An 18688-nucleotide genomic window follows, 5' to 3' on the forward strand; every position below is an offset into this window, starting at 1 on the left:
CGCTGAACACGACTGGACGCGCGCGGGCTACTACGGACACTCTACCCGTGCCCGTCCCCGCGCCTATTCCGCGTCGTACACGCCCCATGACTACGGCCAAGCGCTTAAGCATGAGCGCTTGTCTACGCGCATTGTCTACGGACACGTCGAACATGTTCATACGTTTGAGTTGCCCGCACCGCCGCCGCGCCGCGCCCGTCAAACCACCACGGACGAGCACTAAGGCCTACCGCGCATGGACGATTACATAACCGGCCGGTAGCATTCGGACAATCGTTGGTTTGCTCGCGCATGATCCAAATTATTATCAGCCAGTATGTTTGAGCGCGCATGTCGTGATATAGATCGGAGGCAATGCGCGCGCACTGAAGATATGCTTCCGCACCGAAAAATGGCGGACGCAATATAAGAAACGTCAAAATGGATTTTGTAGAGCTTATATTATATAATATATAGAAGTTTTGTATAGATTATCAAACTGTTTTAAAATGTGGGTGTATATATTATTAATTTATGAAGAAAGAAACTGAAAAAATGGGACTGGTACGCGCATGCAAAGCCAATAGGTAGGTTCGCATCGATGAACTGTCAAGTCAAATGTGGCGGTTCGATGTATGCGTGCGCTACATACGACCGCGTCATTTGTGCGTGCATGTATGAGTGCACTCTCGGCCGGCCATGACTTGTCATGTGCGGGCTCTCATTTAAAAGCATTGCCAATGGGACCCCGGCCGATTCGAATCGGTGTAAAATTTTGTGTCTGAACACAGATTTTCAATTCGGCCGTTCGCTCGATCGTCCATGCGCGGGGTTGCATTGCAATACGATGGTTACAAGTCCTCGATTGTTGACCGTACGATAGGAAATCGTTCATGCGCGGTAGGCCTTATTGTTTAGATGACATGTAGTGACTGACATTTCATTTCTAACTATCAAAAAAAAAATTATCTTGGACGAACGTTAAGTGACAGTTAAGAATTGCCCTTGAGAATTTAAAATAAGATTTTTTTATATGGGGTCCGGAATTATTGGTCTACTAATAAATTAAGGGTCACTTCTTACATGATTTTCTATAAGAAACTTATGAGATTATGTCAATATGCACGCTTTCACCAAACACATTCGTTGAATTCCTTACATTTTTGCCAATCTACTGATAATTTGAAAAAAAAATCTACTTAATGACAATTTTATTTGGCAACACTGTCTGACAGTGAATGCATTAACCATAGACTAAAGACTAATAACCTATAACTTGTATTAACTGTCAAAAGTATTTATGTACATTTAAAGTTTATAATTTATTATTATGTATGTCTTCTACTTTTAAAACACAGTTCTTCATAGGCAAAGTTTAATAAAAGCCAGTTGGATAACACGATACACTATTGTGCAAATTCAATAACCTATAATTTATAGATGTTATGCGGTGCAAGCTGAATGATAATTAAAGCCATCACCTTTATAAGAAAAGCTGTATAATGTCGTTCATAGTAGCTTATAGGATTCTTCACGCAAAGTCTATCCGAAGAAGGCGCAACAAGGCCGCTTCTAAATTAAATCTAGAGCGGAAAGTTATCCGGGACACAAGCAACCCTTTTTCGATATCAGACTCACAGTTTGTACAACTGTACATTATTTCGAAACCTCTGGCATTAAAATTATGCTCGGAATTAAAACTGCGTTTATTAAACATTAATGCCAAAGCCCTCCCACTTCATGTTCAGGTTCGTTTATTATTTAACTTGATTTTTTAATGTACAGTCAGGATCATATTGATATTAAGTAATTTTATTTAATGTTATTAATATTGCCAATTTCGTGATAACTAATAAAAATGAAGTTTCTGTGATTTCTGTGAGCAGTGTTTTGAATTATAATATAATATCTAGGTACCTAAGTAGAAAATAGTTTTTTTTTTTTTAAATTGTGTGTTTGTTTAATGTTAAGGCCATCCTCCCACGGCGCAACTGAAATCTGATGGAACTGGTTTGTGAAGGAACTCATAAACTGACCAATGTGATGCTTCGCACACGGCGCTACTGAAACCCAGTTGAAATAATAATCACATAACCTCAAACTATCAAACTGGACTGTCAGCTGTGTTGTACAAAAACTGACAATACGCGCGCTGCAGCGTTTACAATTATGTTAAGATTTTAATTTTCCGATTAATATTTTCTTTTGACGTCTCTGGTTGTTTTGGTTTTTACGATATGACGCTAGCGGCTTTACGAAGTGCTACCAATTTTGGTAAGAAAATATGATTTTTCACCGAAATCTAATGATGTTGGTACTACTGTTTTACGGTGACTGGAAACTTCAGAGACCGCGCGACTAGCATGTCGCATCTCTTCGCGACTGTTTTGAAGCTGAGAGATTCCAGTCTCGCCGTCAGCGAGCCGCCATTGAAATACATTAGCTAGATACTGGCTGGAATTTTAGTTTCAGTTTCGACGGACATAAGTTGCGCCGTGGGAGGATGGCCTAACTCACAAACTAGGTAGATACTTGAACTGCGCCATAGACCACATTGCTGGTACCAATTTAGTATATGGATTTCCACAGAAAAAGAACGGCAGAGTAGAGGAGCGTACGCCTAGCTCTGGGGTCATCAATTCCCTGCTTGTAAGCCACATGCAGCTCTTCGGCTATGTATCTACGATACTTAAGAAATGAAAGCGTCCCCCGAAAAGAGGTCAAATAAAATTGTTCAGGAGAGGAAAAAAAAGGTTTTATTCGATCATGCGAACTTTTGGAGCATATCTATGATAATAATTATGTTCATGAAAGCACTCTTTATCATTGACAAAATTTTTTTATTTCGGATAATAAAATAAATCATATAGACCCCTCTTCTACAGTAAGCATTTCTTCTTCTTCTTCTTTTGCCATATCCGCCCCTTAACTGGAGCATATGGACACCACGCGGCGCCTCCAAGAATCCCTGTCGCTCGCCAGTCTTCTTGCTTCGTTCCAGGTCAAACCAGCATCCCGTAGCTCCGCCGTATACACTCGGTAGATTGTATTTAGCGGCCTTCCAGGACGCCGGAATCCGGTCGGCTTGAAGAACAGGCAAGCCAGGTTGAAGTTCTCTTCTGGCATCCGCAGCACGTGGCCGAGCCAGGTCCAACGTCGCCTCTTCACTTTCAGCGTGATGAGAGGCTGCTTGGTGCGTTCTCTTATCTCCTCGTTGCTCCTAAAGTCATACCACCGCACACCCAGTATTCGTCGCAAACATCTGTTTTCGAAGCTCAGTATACGGTTGCTCTGAGCCTTCTTAAGGTGCCATGATTCGCTACCGTAAAGCAGCACCGTCAGAATGCAAGCGTCGAATAGGCGGCATTTGGTTTTGACCGAGTAGAATCGTAAGTCCCAGACATTCCGCATCGAGTTGAATGTTGCTCCAGCCATTCCCATTCGGATAGCGAGCTCTTTCTGCAAAATGCCATCTCCCGTGATGTGTACCCCCAGGTACTTGAAGCTGTCGACGCTCTCGATGTTTTGTCCTAATCAGAGGGAAATCTGGATCAGGACAGGTGCTATTACACAAGACATTGGTTTTCTTCGCGTTGATTTTCAAACCAACGCGAGAGGAGTTGTTATGCAACCTGTCGATTGTCTCTTGAATGCCCTCGATTGAGTTGTCGAATAGGACAGCGTCATCGGCGTATTCTAGGTCGCATAGCTTCACCGTGGGGGTAACAGGTATGCCTCGGTCGGGTGGTATTGACTTCCGTAGTATGAAGTCAAAGAGAATGATGAAGAGAAACGGTGCAAGGACACAACCCTGTCTGACTCCGGTCGTGACCCCAAACCATTCCGTGACAGTGTCTCCAATTTTGACACAGCATTCGCTATTCTCGTGCAGACTTTTGATTATGGCAATGATCTTGGGAGGGATCCCGTATGCTCCCAGTATCGTCCAGAGGGAGGGGCGGTGCGGAGTGTCGAAAGCCTTCTCATAATCCACAAAGCAGCAGGCCATCGGACTGTTCAGCTCATGGCTCTGCTGGAGAAGACATCGAAGGTTGTGGATTTGGTCTGCACACGCTCGACCAGGTAGAAACCCGGCTTGGTTTTTCCTGAGTATTTGCATTATTGGGTCCCTTATTCTCATCAAGAGGATGTTTGCCAAAATCTTTCCCGGAACACTGAGTAGCGTAATGCCTCGGTAATTGTCGCAGCTTAGAGGGTCACCTTTTTTGTGAAGTGTGATGATTTCACCGTTCACCCAGTCCCTTGGACAGCGCTCTTCTTCCCACACCTTTGTCATCAAATGAAACATAAGGTGCAGGATTGCGCTCAGGCTGTACTTGAGGAATTCAGAATGAATCCCGTCTCCCCCCGGTGCCTTTCCGTTCTTGAGCCTTTTCACAGCCGATTTTATCTCGGTGTGCGTGGGCGTGCAATCGGAAATGTCGGTCGCTCGGGGAATGTCAAAAAGTAAAGCTTCCGCAGATATGTCAAAGGGATCCAAAGGGGGTGGGCGGTTCAGCACTCCGCAGAAATGATTCTTCCAAATCTTCTTGACACATTCTGCGTCAGACTCTATTGCTCCACTGGGACCACGAATGGCTCCGGGAGTCGGTGGTCGCCTGCCGCAGACTTCACGGGTGATTCGGAAGAGTTTCCTGGTGTCATTTCTGCTTGCTGCCTCCTCTGCCGCTTCAATTTGCCGGTTCATATATTGCTAATATCTCAAAAACTATGGCAGATAAAATAATAAAACTTTCCAATAACGTGAGCAATGCTATATAGACCCGTTTTAGTCAATAAATCACTTTTTGACATGATGTATTATATAGACCCCTTTTTGGGGGACGCCTTCAAATATTGAATATTATAATAAAGATACTATGCATGCATGTCAATGCGCAATACATTTAGGAAGTCTTGTAGCTTCAATTTATTTTGAAACCCTACTTGGTAAAATTTTCCAACCAACCAAAAAACAACCATCAAAAACTCAACGCCAACCAAATATGCTCACCATAGTGTAGTTACGGAGTTTTGATTCATATAGTTAGTATATAGTTGTGTATGTAGATCATAGGAACTTATGTATGGTTACATGTAAATTGTAGAAAATGGTCATATAACATTAAGATAAAAATGACATGTTTGTACAGCATGGCGGACAGTAATGCTCCAATTTTATTCGATTTAATAAGAGCATTAGTAAGTAAAAACACTCATTATTGTCAGGTATTTGATTTCTAATGTAGTTAGAATTTAAATTCAAATTCCACCAAGTACCCTTGGTCGATAGTATTAATAAGATATTTGATAGGTACGATTCGTTTTTTACGAGCACCTACTTGTTAACATACCTACTTTTGAATTGTTAAGAATTTTATTATAGGTATGTATAAATACTTACCTATCTCTTTTCTTCTATCATTCCCTTGTATTCCAGTGGTTTTTATTTTATATTTTATAAAAACTCATGGTGAACTGTGTTACGGCCAACTGCATACAAACCATTTCTTAAATATCTACATATTGGAAGAATGGTTCAAATTGTTACTTGTACAATTAATAAATCATATTTATCTAAGACATTTTTTATTTAACATTTTATTTTGATACCTTAATTTGTCTTCAAAAATGTATTTCAAGATTTTTTGTAAATTACTATTTCATGTTATTTTTTTAGGTTTTGACTGCCATGAAATTTTATGCAGAAGGTGGATACCAAAAAGGCGTTGGGCAAGATCCATTTTGTGCACTAAGCCAATCTTCTGTCAGCCGTTGTGTCAAAAATGTCTCACAGGCTATAACTGATATACTATTTCCAAGATATATAAAATTTCCAATTAGTGCAGAGAGGCGAGATTTTATACAGAATAGGTATGATTACAATATTATTCTGGACGCATCAAAAACATTATGACATGAATAATAATTAGAATAACTCAACACCCTAAAAAATATCTGTATCATTGCTTGCTGACGCTTGCTATGTGAGTGAAACACATGTTGTTTTTTTTTCTCATTCAAGGTTTCTCGAAGAAGTGCCTATTCCTGGTATTCTTGGCTGCATTGATTGTATGCATGTGGCAATTTTTACTCCTAAATTCCGTGCTGGGAAAAGAAATCGATTCCGCCCCTTTTCGATCAATTCTCAAATTGTAAGATATGTTCAATAAATTTAAAGCGGTTATATTATTAGTATTAAAACAAAATAATACATGTTTAATTATACTAATCTGCTTTTTTGTAGGTATGTGATTCAGACCTCAATATCTTGGACATTGTTTGTAAATTTCCTGGAACGATAGATAATCTTTCTATTTTATATGAGTCGGAAGTGGACACACAGATGAAACTTCTTGATAATGAAACTGAAAATTTTTTCTTGATAGGTATAAGTTATACTATATAATTTTTGATATCACACATTTCTCTAGGCTCTTCATCATTGTGGTTTATAGTATTTAGATATGCAATAAGTAAAATATTATAATCATTGAAATATAGTTTAGAAAAGTTCACTTAGTTGTAGTTAAAATCCACAATTAATAATAGAAGTGTGGAATGTTTCTGTATAATATGCAAGCGATCAGCAGGTCTCACATTCTCACTTTTTTTTTTGAAAATACATATTAAATTATCCGCTTATTAAGGTCTTGCGTTTGGGTTTGAATCGATGGTCTGGCAAATACATATGTTGTATTGCAATGTGTCTCAGAACGAGAACATGGACTTAACAGATTGAACCTTCTCATGAGGCAGCCAATTACTACTTTTACTGGTTTTAAGAATTTTATTTTCTATTTTGTAAGCCTGTTTTTGGTACCCAAAAATTTGTACAAAAATATTTAAAATGTTTCAGGTGATTCCTGTTATGATACAAAAACATACATACTCACGCCAATGTTGTCTCCTGAAAAAAATACTCCAGATGATCAATTCAATAAAGCACATACCAGTCTAGTGAATAAAGTAAAAAGGGTACATGGGATTTTGCAAAAGAAATTTAAATGTCTTGGTGAAGAAAAATCTTTATATTATGAACCTGAAAAGGCAATACTAATTATTAAAACATGTGCAACATTACACAATATGATGCAGTATTATAGGTGAATATAAAATTTTATGTTTACATTCATAGTGAATAATGCAGCAAGTGTTTTTTTGTTCTTGTGTCGCCATATTTGGAATGACTTAATGCCTAGTATCATCAGTCATGAATATTTGGCAATATGCATAGATAATAATTATACAAATTTATTCTAATTGTGTATATTAAAATTAGAGGACAGTAAAGCTTTGAAATCTGTCTTATTCCCTTCTGCTCATTTTGAGAAAACCATGATTATCGATTTTGTTATTTTATAGAAAGAATTGCGAATAAGTATTTAATGGCTTTATCATATTATAAAACATGATTGATACTATTTATTTAAATACAAACTTCAGTTTACCCTAAACATTAGAAAACCTAAAACCCTAAACTTTAGGAAGCAACTGAATTTAAAAGAATCATGATACAGATTTTGGAACTGTGTTAGTTAATGTAAAACTGTTCTGTTTTTGAAAAATAAACTACACCCAATAATTCTCTTTTTGCACAGGAGATGCGTTCCAGCGAATCTATTCTATACACAGGGCTGTTATCGGCGGCTATCGAGTGTAGTTTATCATATTTATGTATTGAGGTATTATAATTGTTACAATAAGTTAGCCGTCTAAACTGTCAAAACTGTCTATCTCGCTCTAAATGTTAACACAGTCAAGAGAGGTGCTGTAAAAACATAGTACTTTTTGACAGTTCATATGGTGTATAGAATAGATGCGCAGAGCCTACCGTGTAAAAAGTGCACATATAAAAATAGTAGATAAGCTTCCATTACTTAAAATCAACTCAAAATATTAAATTCGCAAACTCGGAAGATAAATCGATTTAATATTTTATTTAAAATATATAAAAGTAGTTTCATAAGTTCCATACATAATAAGTAATATATTGATATGGTCAGTGGGTAATCTAGGCTAGCTCTAGCTAATCAATATAGGTACAAGTATGTACCTACCTATATTCTCATAGTATTATAGGTACATTATGTACGAAGCTACTTATAATAATATGATTTTATTAATGAGGAAATAGATTTACCATCATCAGTTTTGAACAACAACATACAATGAGTGTTTTTACTCACCTATGGGGTCATTCTATTCAGGCCCTAGTATGCGTATAATAACGCTAATGCATTCACATACTTTGTAGAAAGCGATAGTACCACAGCAACGGGATGGGACTGAGTGACCCCGATCAGCAAAGCATAGACGCCATAGCTTTTTTAATTTGCACATAGGTGTCACCGTGAAATAGGGCGTATTTAATTTAATAAGATATTTTAATACCGCGTAATAATTATTATGTTATTACATAATTTACAATTATTGCTTTATTTCTTTGTATAATAATAATAAATATCTCTCTAAAATTGCGACGGGATTAGATAGATGAAATAAATTAAATAATTCTTTTAATTAAGTAGGTATATTATGACAATGATAAAAATATCAGACGTTTTTCACGCATTCTCCACATGATAACGATGTGGGGATGGTCCCTATGAACCCTTAAGGTAGAGCCGCCCCTGGATATGGTTTGCGATTTAAATTAAATTTCATATAAGAAAATAAATATTCATTCAGTGTCGCTACTTGACAATAAATGCACTACTCTGTAAACAATTCATACTAAACAAACATTAAAAAATAAAAGCCAGAGAGGGAATAAAATTGAAACAGAAGAGCAACTGTAAATATATCAAAACAATGTCAAAAGTCATGCATGAGTCATGAACACCTGCTTCTTAAAATTCGCCAAATGCCAAAAATAATTTCTTGAGTGATGCAAAAAGAGAATCTGGTGTATTTTACTCACAATAATTTTACTCATATATTTGAGAATGCCGAATTTTGGAACAGTAGACATTTTTAAATAGGGAAAACAATAATATATACCTACCTGATTAAAAAATGATATAAACTTATTGATTGATTCTTCTGACTTCAAATATTAGTTGTACTCATCCCTTTCATTGTGAATCATCACGTAATATGAGATCCTCTTTCTCTTATTTGGGCGTGGCATCATATATGAGCGACCCTTAACATGATTATGATTTTGTGAATTAAATTAAAACTTGAAAACTTGAATGAAAACTAAATTTATTGTAAACTTGTTATTTAATTAGCAAAAATATTTTTATAGGATGCCGAATCCAAAAACAAAATTACCCACGAATCTGCAATATTTGGATGATGACATACCGTTACTCCGTCAGAAAGAGTTACCAGCTGCACATCAAGTTCGCCAAGAGATTATTCAGAATTATTTTACTACCTGACACGTGTTTGCCAGAAGAAATCGGAGTGGTGATTTCTGCACTTTGAACATACTCATTCGAAAGTCGGAGGACCCCCAGCTTAGGGTCAGCAATAAAGATACAGGCTTTGGATGATGGGAAAGCACTAATGACATGACCGGTTTCAAAACCTCAAAACCCATTTTAGGGTATACTGCGATACTGTTTCTGTACAAGCACCACAGCCAGGTCTTTCCTTTGCCTTAAGGTCTCTAGCATACTGACCTTTCCTTTGCCCACATTCAGTTGATATTCCAGTTTCTTTACATAAAATATTAAATGATGAATTATTTTTGTTGAGAGACTGCAGCAGGAAAGATCAGGATTTTTCTTTTTATAAAAAAATTAAATCAGCAACAGTTATCACGTTTGGATTGTGGATGGTACGTTCAAAACTGTACCCACAATTTTTTATCAGCATTATACAATACATGCATGTCCTGTTGGCTTTGAAAATTACCGATGTCTATCAATAGTATACGTGTTACTAGGAGTGGAGAAAAATATAAATAAATGATCCAAGATTTGATTGACTGAGGTAAAGAAAACAAAATAGAACTAAAGCCACCGATCATATTAACGGATCTAGAATTGGCTTAAATTAATGTTTCTAAAAGTGAATTTCCAGAAGTGTTGAATAAAGCTTGTTTCTTCCACCTAGAGCAGTCTATTTAGAGAAGGATTCAAGCAAATGGATTGAAAGCTCAATACGGCATAGACAAAGAATTCAGCTTGATACTGCACCATTTTTCTTGGCATTCGGCAAGTGGAATGCATACTTTGCAGTAATTCTCGAGAACATAGATTATTGATGGTTACCAATGTTAGGGAAAATTGTTCTCTGATGAACTACTTTTGTGGCATTGCAGAATGTCTTTGTAGAATAAGTGTATATTTTTATTATTAATACTATAATTTTTAATAAACAATCAAAATATTATGTATGCACCTCATGTATGGCCATGAAATACAAATAAATATATATTTTTGAAATTTGATATTGATAAGCAAATAAATAATCCTCATTTCACATAACATAATTATAATATGATTATCTATGTATGTATGTATTTTACATAACTGTTCTTGTAAATTCTACACAACAGTATAAATTAAGTGGGGTTTCATATTATGCATTACTCATATACGAGGGTGGGTCAATAAGTCCTTAGAAAAGCCGACAGGTGGCGCGACTAGTACTGTAAGCGGTTTGTTTTCATGCAGCGGCACTACCGATTCAGTATGCTACGAAGTTTCAATCAGATTGGACGGGTTGTTGTTTTTTATTTTCGTACATTTAAAAAAAAAATTTGCTTGTTTACAAAAATGGAGAAAATTGAGTTTAGAGCTGTTATTAAACATTTTAATATAAAAGGGTTAACAGCAAAGGAAATAAAAAATGAGTTGGATTTAGTTCACGGCATATCTACTCCTTCACTTGCAACTATTTATAACTGGTTAAATGAATTTAAACGTGGTCGTACATCAACAAAGGATGAACCACGCTCAGGACGTCCTGTAGAGGTGACTACACCAGAAATGATCAATAAAATCCACGATATGGTGTTAAGTGACCGAAGATTAAAGTTGAGTGAGATAATTGAGGTTACAGGGATCTCAAAAGGTAGCGTCATTTCTATTTTACATGACAAATTGGGCATGAAAAAAGTTTCTGCAAGATGGGTGCCGCGTTTGCTCACAGTCGACAATAAACGCAATAGGGTGGTGGCCTCTAAAGCCCTGTTGTCGCTCATGCAACGCAATCCGGATGAATTTTTTCGTCGCTTTGTGACTGTAGATGAAACATGGATACACCACTATACTCCCGAGACGAAAGAACAGTCAAAGCAGTGGATTGCGAAAGGCGAACCATGTCCAAAGAAGGCGAAAACCGTAAAATCAGCTGGTAAGGTTATGGCTACTGTATTTTGGGATGCACGTGGAATTATTTTCGTTGACTATTTGGAAAAAGGAAAAACAATAACAGGGGATTATTATGCATTTTTATTGGACCAGCTAAAAAACGAAATTGAAGAAAAACGGCCTCATTTAAACAGGAAAAAAATCCTCTTTCATCAGGACAATGCCCGTGTTCACACATGTTTACGATCAATGGCTAAAATTGAAGAATTGGTCGACCACCCACCGTATTCGCCAGATTTAGCCCCCAGTGACTTTTTCCTTTTCCCAAACTTAAAAAAATGGCTAAGTGGACAACGTTTTTTTTCAAATGAAGAAGTCATCGATCGGACAAATGCTTATTTTGAGGACCTTCCGAAAACTTATTTTTCTGACGGTTTAAAAAAAATTGAGAAACGTCTAACCAAGTGTATTGAGCTCCAAGGAGATTATGTTGAGAAATAAAAAAAAAAATACAAAAATAAAAACTGTTTTAATGCTTTTTTCTAAGGAATTATTGACCCACCCTCGTATCAAGTAAAATAAAAAAAAATCTTTGTTTATTATGGCCCGAATATATTACCATCATGTCAAGTTGAGATAGAGAATTACTATCTCTATCTCAGCGTGAGAGTATTTGAATTTGAATCGGACCAAAACATTTAAATTACAGACATTTCCAGGAAAATAACATTTTATACACATGAGTTCATGTAATGTAATCCTATCCGTACAAAACAGTTAAAGTTTAACGGTTGAGTTTTTTCATGTACACCCGATCCTCTTTTTGCACGGGGGATACGTACCAAAGACTACTGTGCTAAACAAAACTGAGTAAAAAAAGATAAGGTGCCCTACAAAAATAGTAGATAGGTTCCATTACTTAAAATCAACTCAAAATACGAAATTCTTGAACTCAAAAATAAATCGAATTTATTTATTATTTGTCCATAAAATACATAGTTTTCCATTTAAATTAAGTTTGGCATAGAGAAATATATTCATTCAGTGTCGCTACTTGACAATAAACGTACCCGTTTACTGCTGTTTTTCACTTGCGAAAAATCACTCTCATCGCTGGAAACATTTAATGACGCTGACGCCGAAGCACGCGGCGCATCTCGTATCGAACCCGAAGTGACTGACTAGTGGCACCATGTATGTACATATGTATGTCTGGGCAGTATCCGGTGATAACATATGTATGCACCAGTGGCTTGCGGTCCATTGCAATGAAATTTTTTGATTAATATGTACATACATACATATTTTTATTCTCAGCGTAAATAAAAAATAATCGGTACTTTTTTTAAACCGTGCAAAAAGAGGATCGGGTGTATCTAACTTAACTAGTCATAACTTCTATGTCACTTGTACCTTTTTAATCCTCAACTCCTTATTTCTAAATCCATGTCGAAATTTTCATGCTCATGATAAATGAAAAAATATTATGGGTTACTTCCCATAATATTTTTAATCATAAAGAAAAACATTATATGTATATTATTCTCGGGATGTAAACTTACAATACCTCATTTTGGGCATAAGAAAAACTGAAAACTTATAAATATTTTAAAACTACAAACACAAAACAAAAAATATATTACAGTCGAACTTGGTTATTACGAGGAATATGGGACCCACTGAATTTGCTCATTATATCAGAGAATAAGTATGTTTAAATGAGCGGTCACATAACACAAAAAGTCGAAAATAAAAAATCTGAAAGCCATCGTAAAAATCCGCGAAACAAGCATGGTATTCATAAACTACAAAAGAAGTAGTTTATTGTAATGAACGCTGGTAGGTACCTACTGACTTCACAAACTTTTGATTTTTTACTTATTTCAACGATATGCATGGATACTTTATCAATATTGTCGGCGAACACCAATTAGGTAGGTACTTCAGTCACTTAACTGTGTCGCTAAGGTTCAAAACCCGCTATAACACTTTTTCATTTTTTTAAGAAAATCAATAAAAACAGTAAACAGTAAAAAAAAAAGTTTATGGATAATGGGATTATTGATGTTTTTCTTTTTTTGCCCAATGATGGATCATTATTGGAAATATTTTGCATACCTATTGTATTTTATTGGACAGTTGTGTTAAAGCGGTTTTCGAATGTTACATAATATAGTTTATAGCGGGAATTTATAGACGCGTTGATTTTGTTTCATAAATGACAATCGTAGCGGATTTTGAAAGAGGCGGTAAAGTTTTCATGTAGAGATTTTAATTACGAATTCATTGATATATGAATACGTGTATTAATTAAGGCGCTAAGTACCAAAAACATAAAAACTGACATTATTATAGAAAAATGTTCTACATACCAACGCCAATAACTTCAACTATAGTCTAAGTGCCTCAAGCAAGTCAAAAAAATACAGCAAAATAATTAAACCTGTCGACGTTGTAAGTCCGTTGGCGTATTTTATTTATAATGGTGTATGTAGCACTGCAGTGGTCAACGGCATTAAATATAAAATAACTGACGATGGTGTGTTGACACTTGCGAGTTCTTAATACCTAAAATTATGGAAGCTGCCGTGATTGATTCACACTGTAAAACTACATTTTTCAAAAGGTCTGCTTCATGAAATTTTACTGCAATGACTCGGTATTTTGTAACTACAGGCAATACTACTTTTTGGTACTTAGAGCCTTATTTAATACACGTATTCCATATATATCTTAATTATTTCAAAAAGGTGTTATAGCGGGTTTTGAAATTTAGCGACGCAACTTAGTGTCATAAACGTAATGCGATCCTGGCGGCATCCTGTCCGGTCGGATTTTATTGCTTAGGGTCGAAATGTTTTTAAACGATCGACACATTAACAGTTTTAAGAAAATTTTTGATGATATTTTAGTTCGGTATATCCGATAGGTTGCTCGTTATAACAGTGAATAAATGTATGGAGAAAATCATAAATTAAAATGTCAACGAATGTTTCCTCATTACATCCGAGATCTCCCTATATCCGTGATCGTAATAATCGAGTTCGACTGTATATTAATAAATGTAGGTAATTTGAATCTGATCTTACTAAAAAAATGTGGAAAATCACTAATTGGTTTTTCCTGCAAAGTTGTCAATATGGTTTCACCATTGTTTATTGCTGCCATACAGAATAATTTCACCTCTGCTTACACTCTTTGGGTTATGTCATGATGGTATTGTTAGATGGAGAAGAGGTGTGAATACTGGTGTTATCGAAGGAAGTCGTGAGGGTATGAGCTGTAGATATGGAACGACATTGTCAAGAAAATTACTTAATTAAAAATACTGAAGCAAGCAGATCAGCGCAGGATCACTCAAGATCGATGGAGATTGTTGACAATGCCTGTATTTTGAGTTATCACCATCCTCAGTATTGTCAAATATAGACAATTAATTTGATAATAAACAGGTTAAATTTATAGTTGTATTTATCATTTTACATAAGCATTATTATATTATACTGTCTTTTCTACTTTCTTGTTATACTGGTTATTTTGTAATTAAGTAATTTTTATAATTGTGTATTAATTATGTATACCTATGGGCGCATTGGTCAATCGCTGTAATGCTGTAATACTCCTTTCTAAATAAATAAATACTAAATAACCATTTTTAAGTTATTTACCCGATTAGGAATTTCAGGCTTTCGACTGAAACCCGTGACAAGTACAGTCTGACTTCTTAACTAGTGCGGAGGGAAGTTGTGTTGAAGATTGAAACTAAAGATGCATCCCCCTTCCATAGAGCATTCCACCTACCACCCCATGTCTACGATTTTAGTCTGTATCGAAGCATTACGCCATCATTATGTTGATTATTGATTTAATAATGTCTAAACCTCTAAAATTTAAAATATATTAGCGTGTATTTATCTATTACCATAAAATTTGAGACTAAAACTAATATGGGGTAACACATTTTGTTAGCTGTGTATTGTTTGAGCACTGTTAAGTAGGCTCAGCCATCCCACTGATTGATATTTCCTTCCAATGTTTTATTGGATTATGTTGAGTTATAATTTTATGTCATTTTAAATTTCAATTCCAGTCACATGAAGTGTCCTCATCTAATAGATAGTAATATCTTTTATAATTGAAAGTGGAAGGTAGCCACCCGATTCATAATATATCAATATAATATGGGTATCGGGAATGGAGGAATGAAAATAAAACAGATGAAATAATAAAATTTGAAATTATATTAAAAAATAAGAACTCATGTTTGCGCACAATAAATACAACAATAAAAAACTTCATCAAGTACACAGTTTTTATTTTACTCGTTTATAATAATATTTACAAAATCATACTTTTCACATTTATTCTTGTAAATTCCAGCAATCCAAAACTTAGCAGTGTCATGCAGTTTATTGTACTTATATACGAGTATATATTAACATAACTTGAAGAATATTTCATGTTTATGAAATTATCTAAACATCATTTTGGCCGGATTTCGAATTTTTAGGTCTAATGGTTTTTGTGATAATTTTATAAATTATTCAAGCCTTTCAAAGCATTCAATTCATTCACACATAATATATCAAACATACATTATATTCATAAATAATGAGTTTATATTCATCGCCACCGGTAGTGAATACCAGAGAAAAGTAATGAAGTGGGGAAATACTTTGTACTAGGTGGAGTGGTTACCAAAGTTAGCCCGACATCTCCTCGATTTTCAGTGGAGTTTATATTCTTACGCAAATTAACTACAATGAATTAATATATTAAACACACTCATTTAAAATACAAATTATTAAGATCCGATAATCTACAATGCGCTTATTCTAAAATTAATCTAAAATGTCTTTACTAGATAACAAAAACTAGAAACAATTAGGGATTTTTCAGTAACATAGGTATATTGACGAGGTCAATAATATAATTTATCAGAAAAATGATTCATATATACAATTCTCTTTTAAGCCTCTTTTAGTTAATGATTATTATAATGAGCTATACATGGCAATATAAAAAAAATATATGAAAAACGAAACCTTTATTACTGACAATGCTATCATTGAAATAAAAAAATACATACATGTAAGATGATACAAAGAATATGCAGAGATCTGCTACATAAACAATTTCAGCAAATAATATAAGAAAGATTTCTTTCCATAAATAATTTAAAAAATAATTATTAATACGAAATATTTCATTGAAACAAAAATTGGAAAATATTTCAAGTGCAGATCTCGTCAAGTTTTCCGAGAAATTAATCCTAGACAGTACAAATTAACATTTATAGCAAAAAAAAATTTACTTGGTAAATCACAGTACTCGGTGCATGGTACAATTAGCTACATCCAAAAATTACATTTCCTGCTTAAATCCCACAATTCTTTCACCAGTATAATAAAAATTAGTTCATTAAAAAATATTTTTTATTCATTAATATTTGGATTTGCAACGAGGATACTAATATCATCTGTCAAGATTATTAAAAAAGACTAGAGATGTGATTTTCTAGCCATTTTTATATCTAACATAATATTCTTTATCTATAAATAAAAATGTAAGACAATACTTTTACCATACATAATAATAATATTATGTAATATGTATGGATAATGGATGCATAACCGAGGGTCTGAACTTTTAGATATAATATGAGCCGTCAAGTGGCACTCCCAACAATTATTGTGCAACATGAAGAAGAATCTTACGTAGACAATAATGTATCCATATCCCCCATAAATTTACTACAAGTATTGATGAAAATAGGAAGCAGTTTGAGGGTGGGTACAAATGATTGAAACTTTGTACGTTATCATAGATGGCATATTATCTTGTCATTTTGTGATTGTAAATGCTTTTGTAATATATGAAAAAATATGAGGAGTAACATTGGAACTTTAGTAAATATTATTCATAAAAATTAGCAATCAAGCATGTTTAAGTTAGATGCCGATGAAAAAAGTATGAATCGTACAGTAGGTACACATCCAGAACTGATCCGCTCTGCTCTGAGATCCGAGTAATGTATAGAGATAATATAGGACATTAGTATGCTGACATCTTTTGACAATTATAACATTGGATTAATGGCACTCAAGAAAAATCCTGGTGACCCCTGATCTATACGGTGCATTTAAATGAATAGATGAACATGTATCGAATACACCAGTGGTTTAAAATAGGCAGGAGCATTATTTGGCCCATTGAAAAAATAACTATACATAATAATAATATGCAGGCCTTCCTCGATTTTGGTAGACTACGTCTAACAAATGTGCTTAAAAACACATAAACACATACAAAACAAGTGTAGGTTTTTACGCATTCACATAATATTATCAGTTTTATGAAAATTTAGTTGATTCTTCCTGCATCGTTTTGATTGAGCATTTGTTTTTTTATAATAAAACTCTGGAATATTAGTCTATTTATACGAAGTCATTTGTCCCAGAAGTTGTGAGGGGCTCTTGTGCCTGGAAATAAAAAACAAAATAACAATTAGCGCCACTAATAAGGAAATTGAAAAATATTTGAGTGTAATGGCCAAGACGGCCGAGGGTTATGTGTCAGGCTTATATTGCCGTGTGTCCTGGGTTCGAATCCCGGGTTTGGCAAATTCATGTTGTTTTTCAATGTGTGTTTTTATCTAGAGTATGGACCTAATAGGTTGAACAAGTGGCTAACATCCAGTTTTCGTAAAAACAAAAATATGTTAATTCAAAGCTCCATTCCGCGGAGGCCCATATATAGGTTCGAATGTAGTTAAAAAAAAAATCAGTGTAAAGAGTAATAATGATATTATCGTGAGTCATGTTAGTAATTTATTTTTAAATATTCTATATTGTAAACTGGCATTGTAATTCAATATTGGCCGCTCCAGGATATATTCGCATTTCAATATTATACATTGAATTCATAATTCAATTTCACTTTAGTATTTACCTACACATTAATTATTAGGCAAATTTTTGATGTCAGACAGGATTTTTCCCCTCAAAATGGGAGAATTCATTTAATAATAATTATGGACTTGGACATAACTCATGTTTTGCAGGATGTCGAATAACAATAGAAAATAAGTAATATAATATTATACATAAATGTGGGATAACTCACCATTAGTAAAAATAACCCTCAAATGAAAATGCATGTAAAAAAATTGTAAAAAATACTTGTTATATAATTTATTCATTTTAATGAATAGATAGAAAAAATATTGATGACATATAAATTTAATTAAAAAAAGAGACTCAAATTAAATCTAATAACATTATCGTATTTCTATATACAAATTATTTGGCAATTTGAGTATTTTTTTATGACATATCACTACTATTTTAATACTGCTTAGGTAAATCTTTATGTTGGCACACTCGCAATATTTTTACATTTATCTTTTACTGCTAATACATAAATATATAGATGATAAT

The 18688-nt window shown here is 34.5% G+C and overlaps 1 protein-coding gene and 1 long non-coding RNA gene across 11 annotated transcripts in view; one reads left to right on the forward strand and one right to left on the reverse strand.

Moving 5' to 3' along the window:
* The first annotated feature begins 1118 nt into the window (after positions 1 to 1118).
* LOC147072233 (uncharacterized) lies at positions 1119 to 10523 on the forward strand. The gene is made up of 6 exons (XR_015070667.1): positions 1119 to 1727; positions 5660 to 5853; positions 6005 to 6134; positions 6227 to 6368; positions 6839 to 7085; positions 9233 to 10523. It is a non-coding gene; the product is annotated as an uncharacterized LOC147072233 (long non-coding RNA).
* A 4949-nt stretch (positions 10524 to 15472) lies between these two features.
* The window catches only part of LpR1 (Lipophorin receptor 1), a 512507-nt gene continuing 509291 nt past the window's right edge, over positions 15473 to 18688 (reverse strand). For all 10 annotated transcript variants that reach the window (XM_085947362.1, XM_085947360.1, XM_085947370.1 and 7 more), the window contains one exon: positions 15473 to 17731. In XM_085947362.1, the coding sequence (XP_085803488.1) occupies positions 17687 to 17731 (45 nt within the window). In that variant the 3' untranslated portion in view covers positions 15473 to 17686. The remainder of the gene's footprint in view (positions 17732 to 18688) is intronic.

This window comes from Rhyacophila brunnea, unplaced genomic scaffold, assembly GCF_057557595.1.
Source record: "Rhyacophila brunnea isolate RB1 unplaced genomic scaffold, BYU_Rbru_1.0 scaffold_2, whole genome shotgun sequence".
NCBI lineage: Eukaryota > Metazoa > Arthropoda > Insecta > Trichoptera > Rhyacophilidae > Rhyacophila > Rhyacophila brunnea.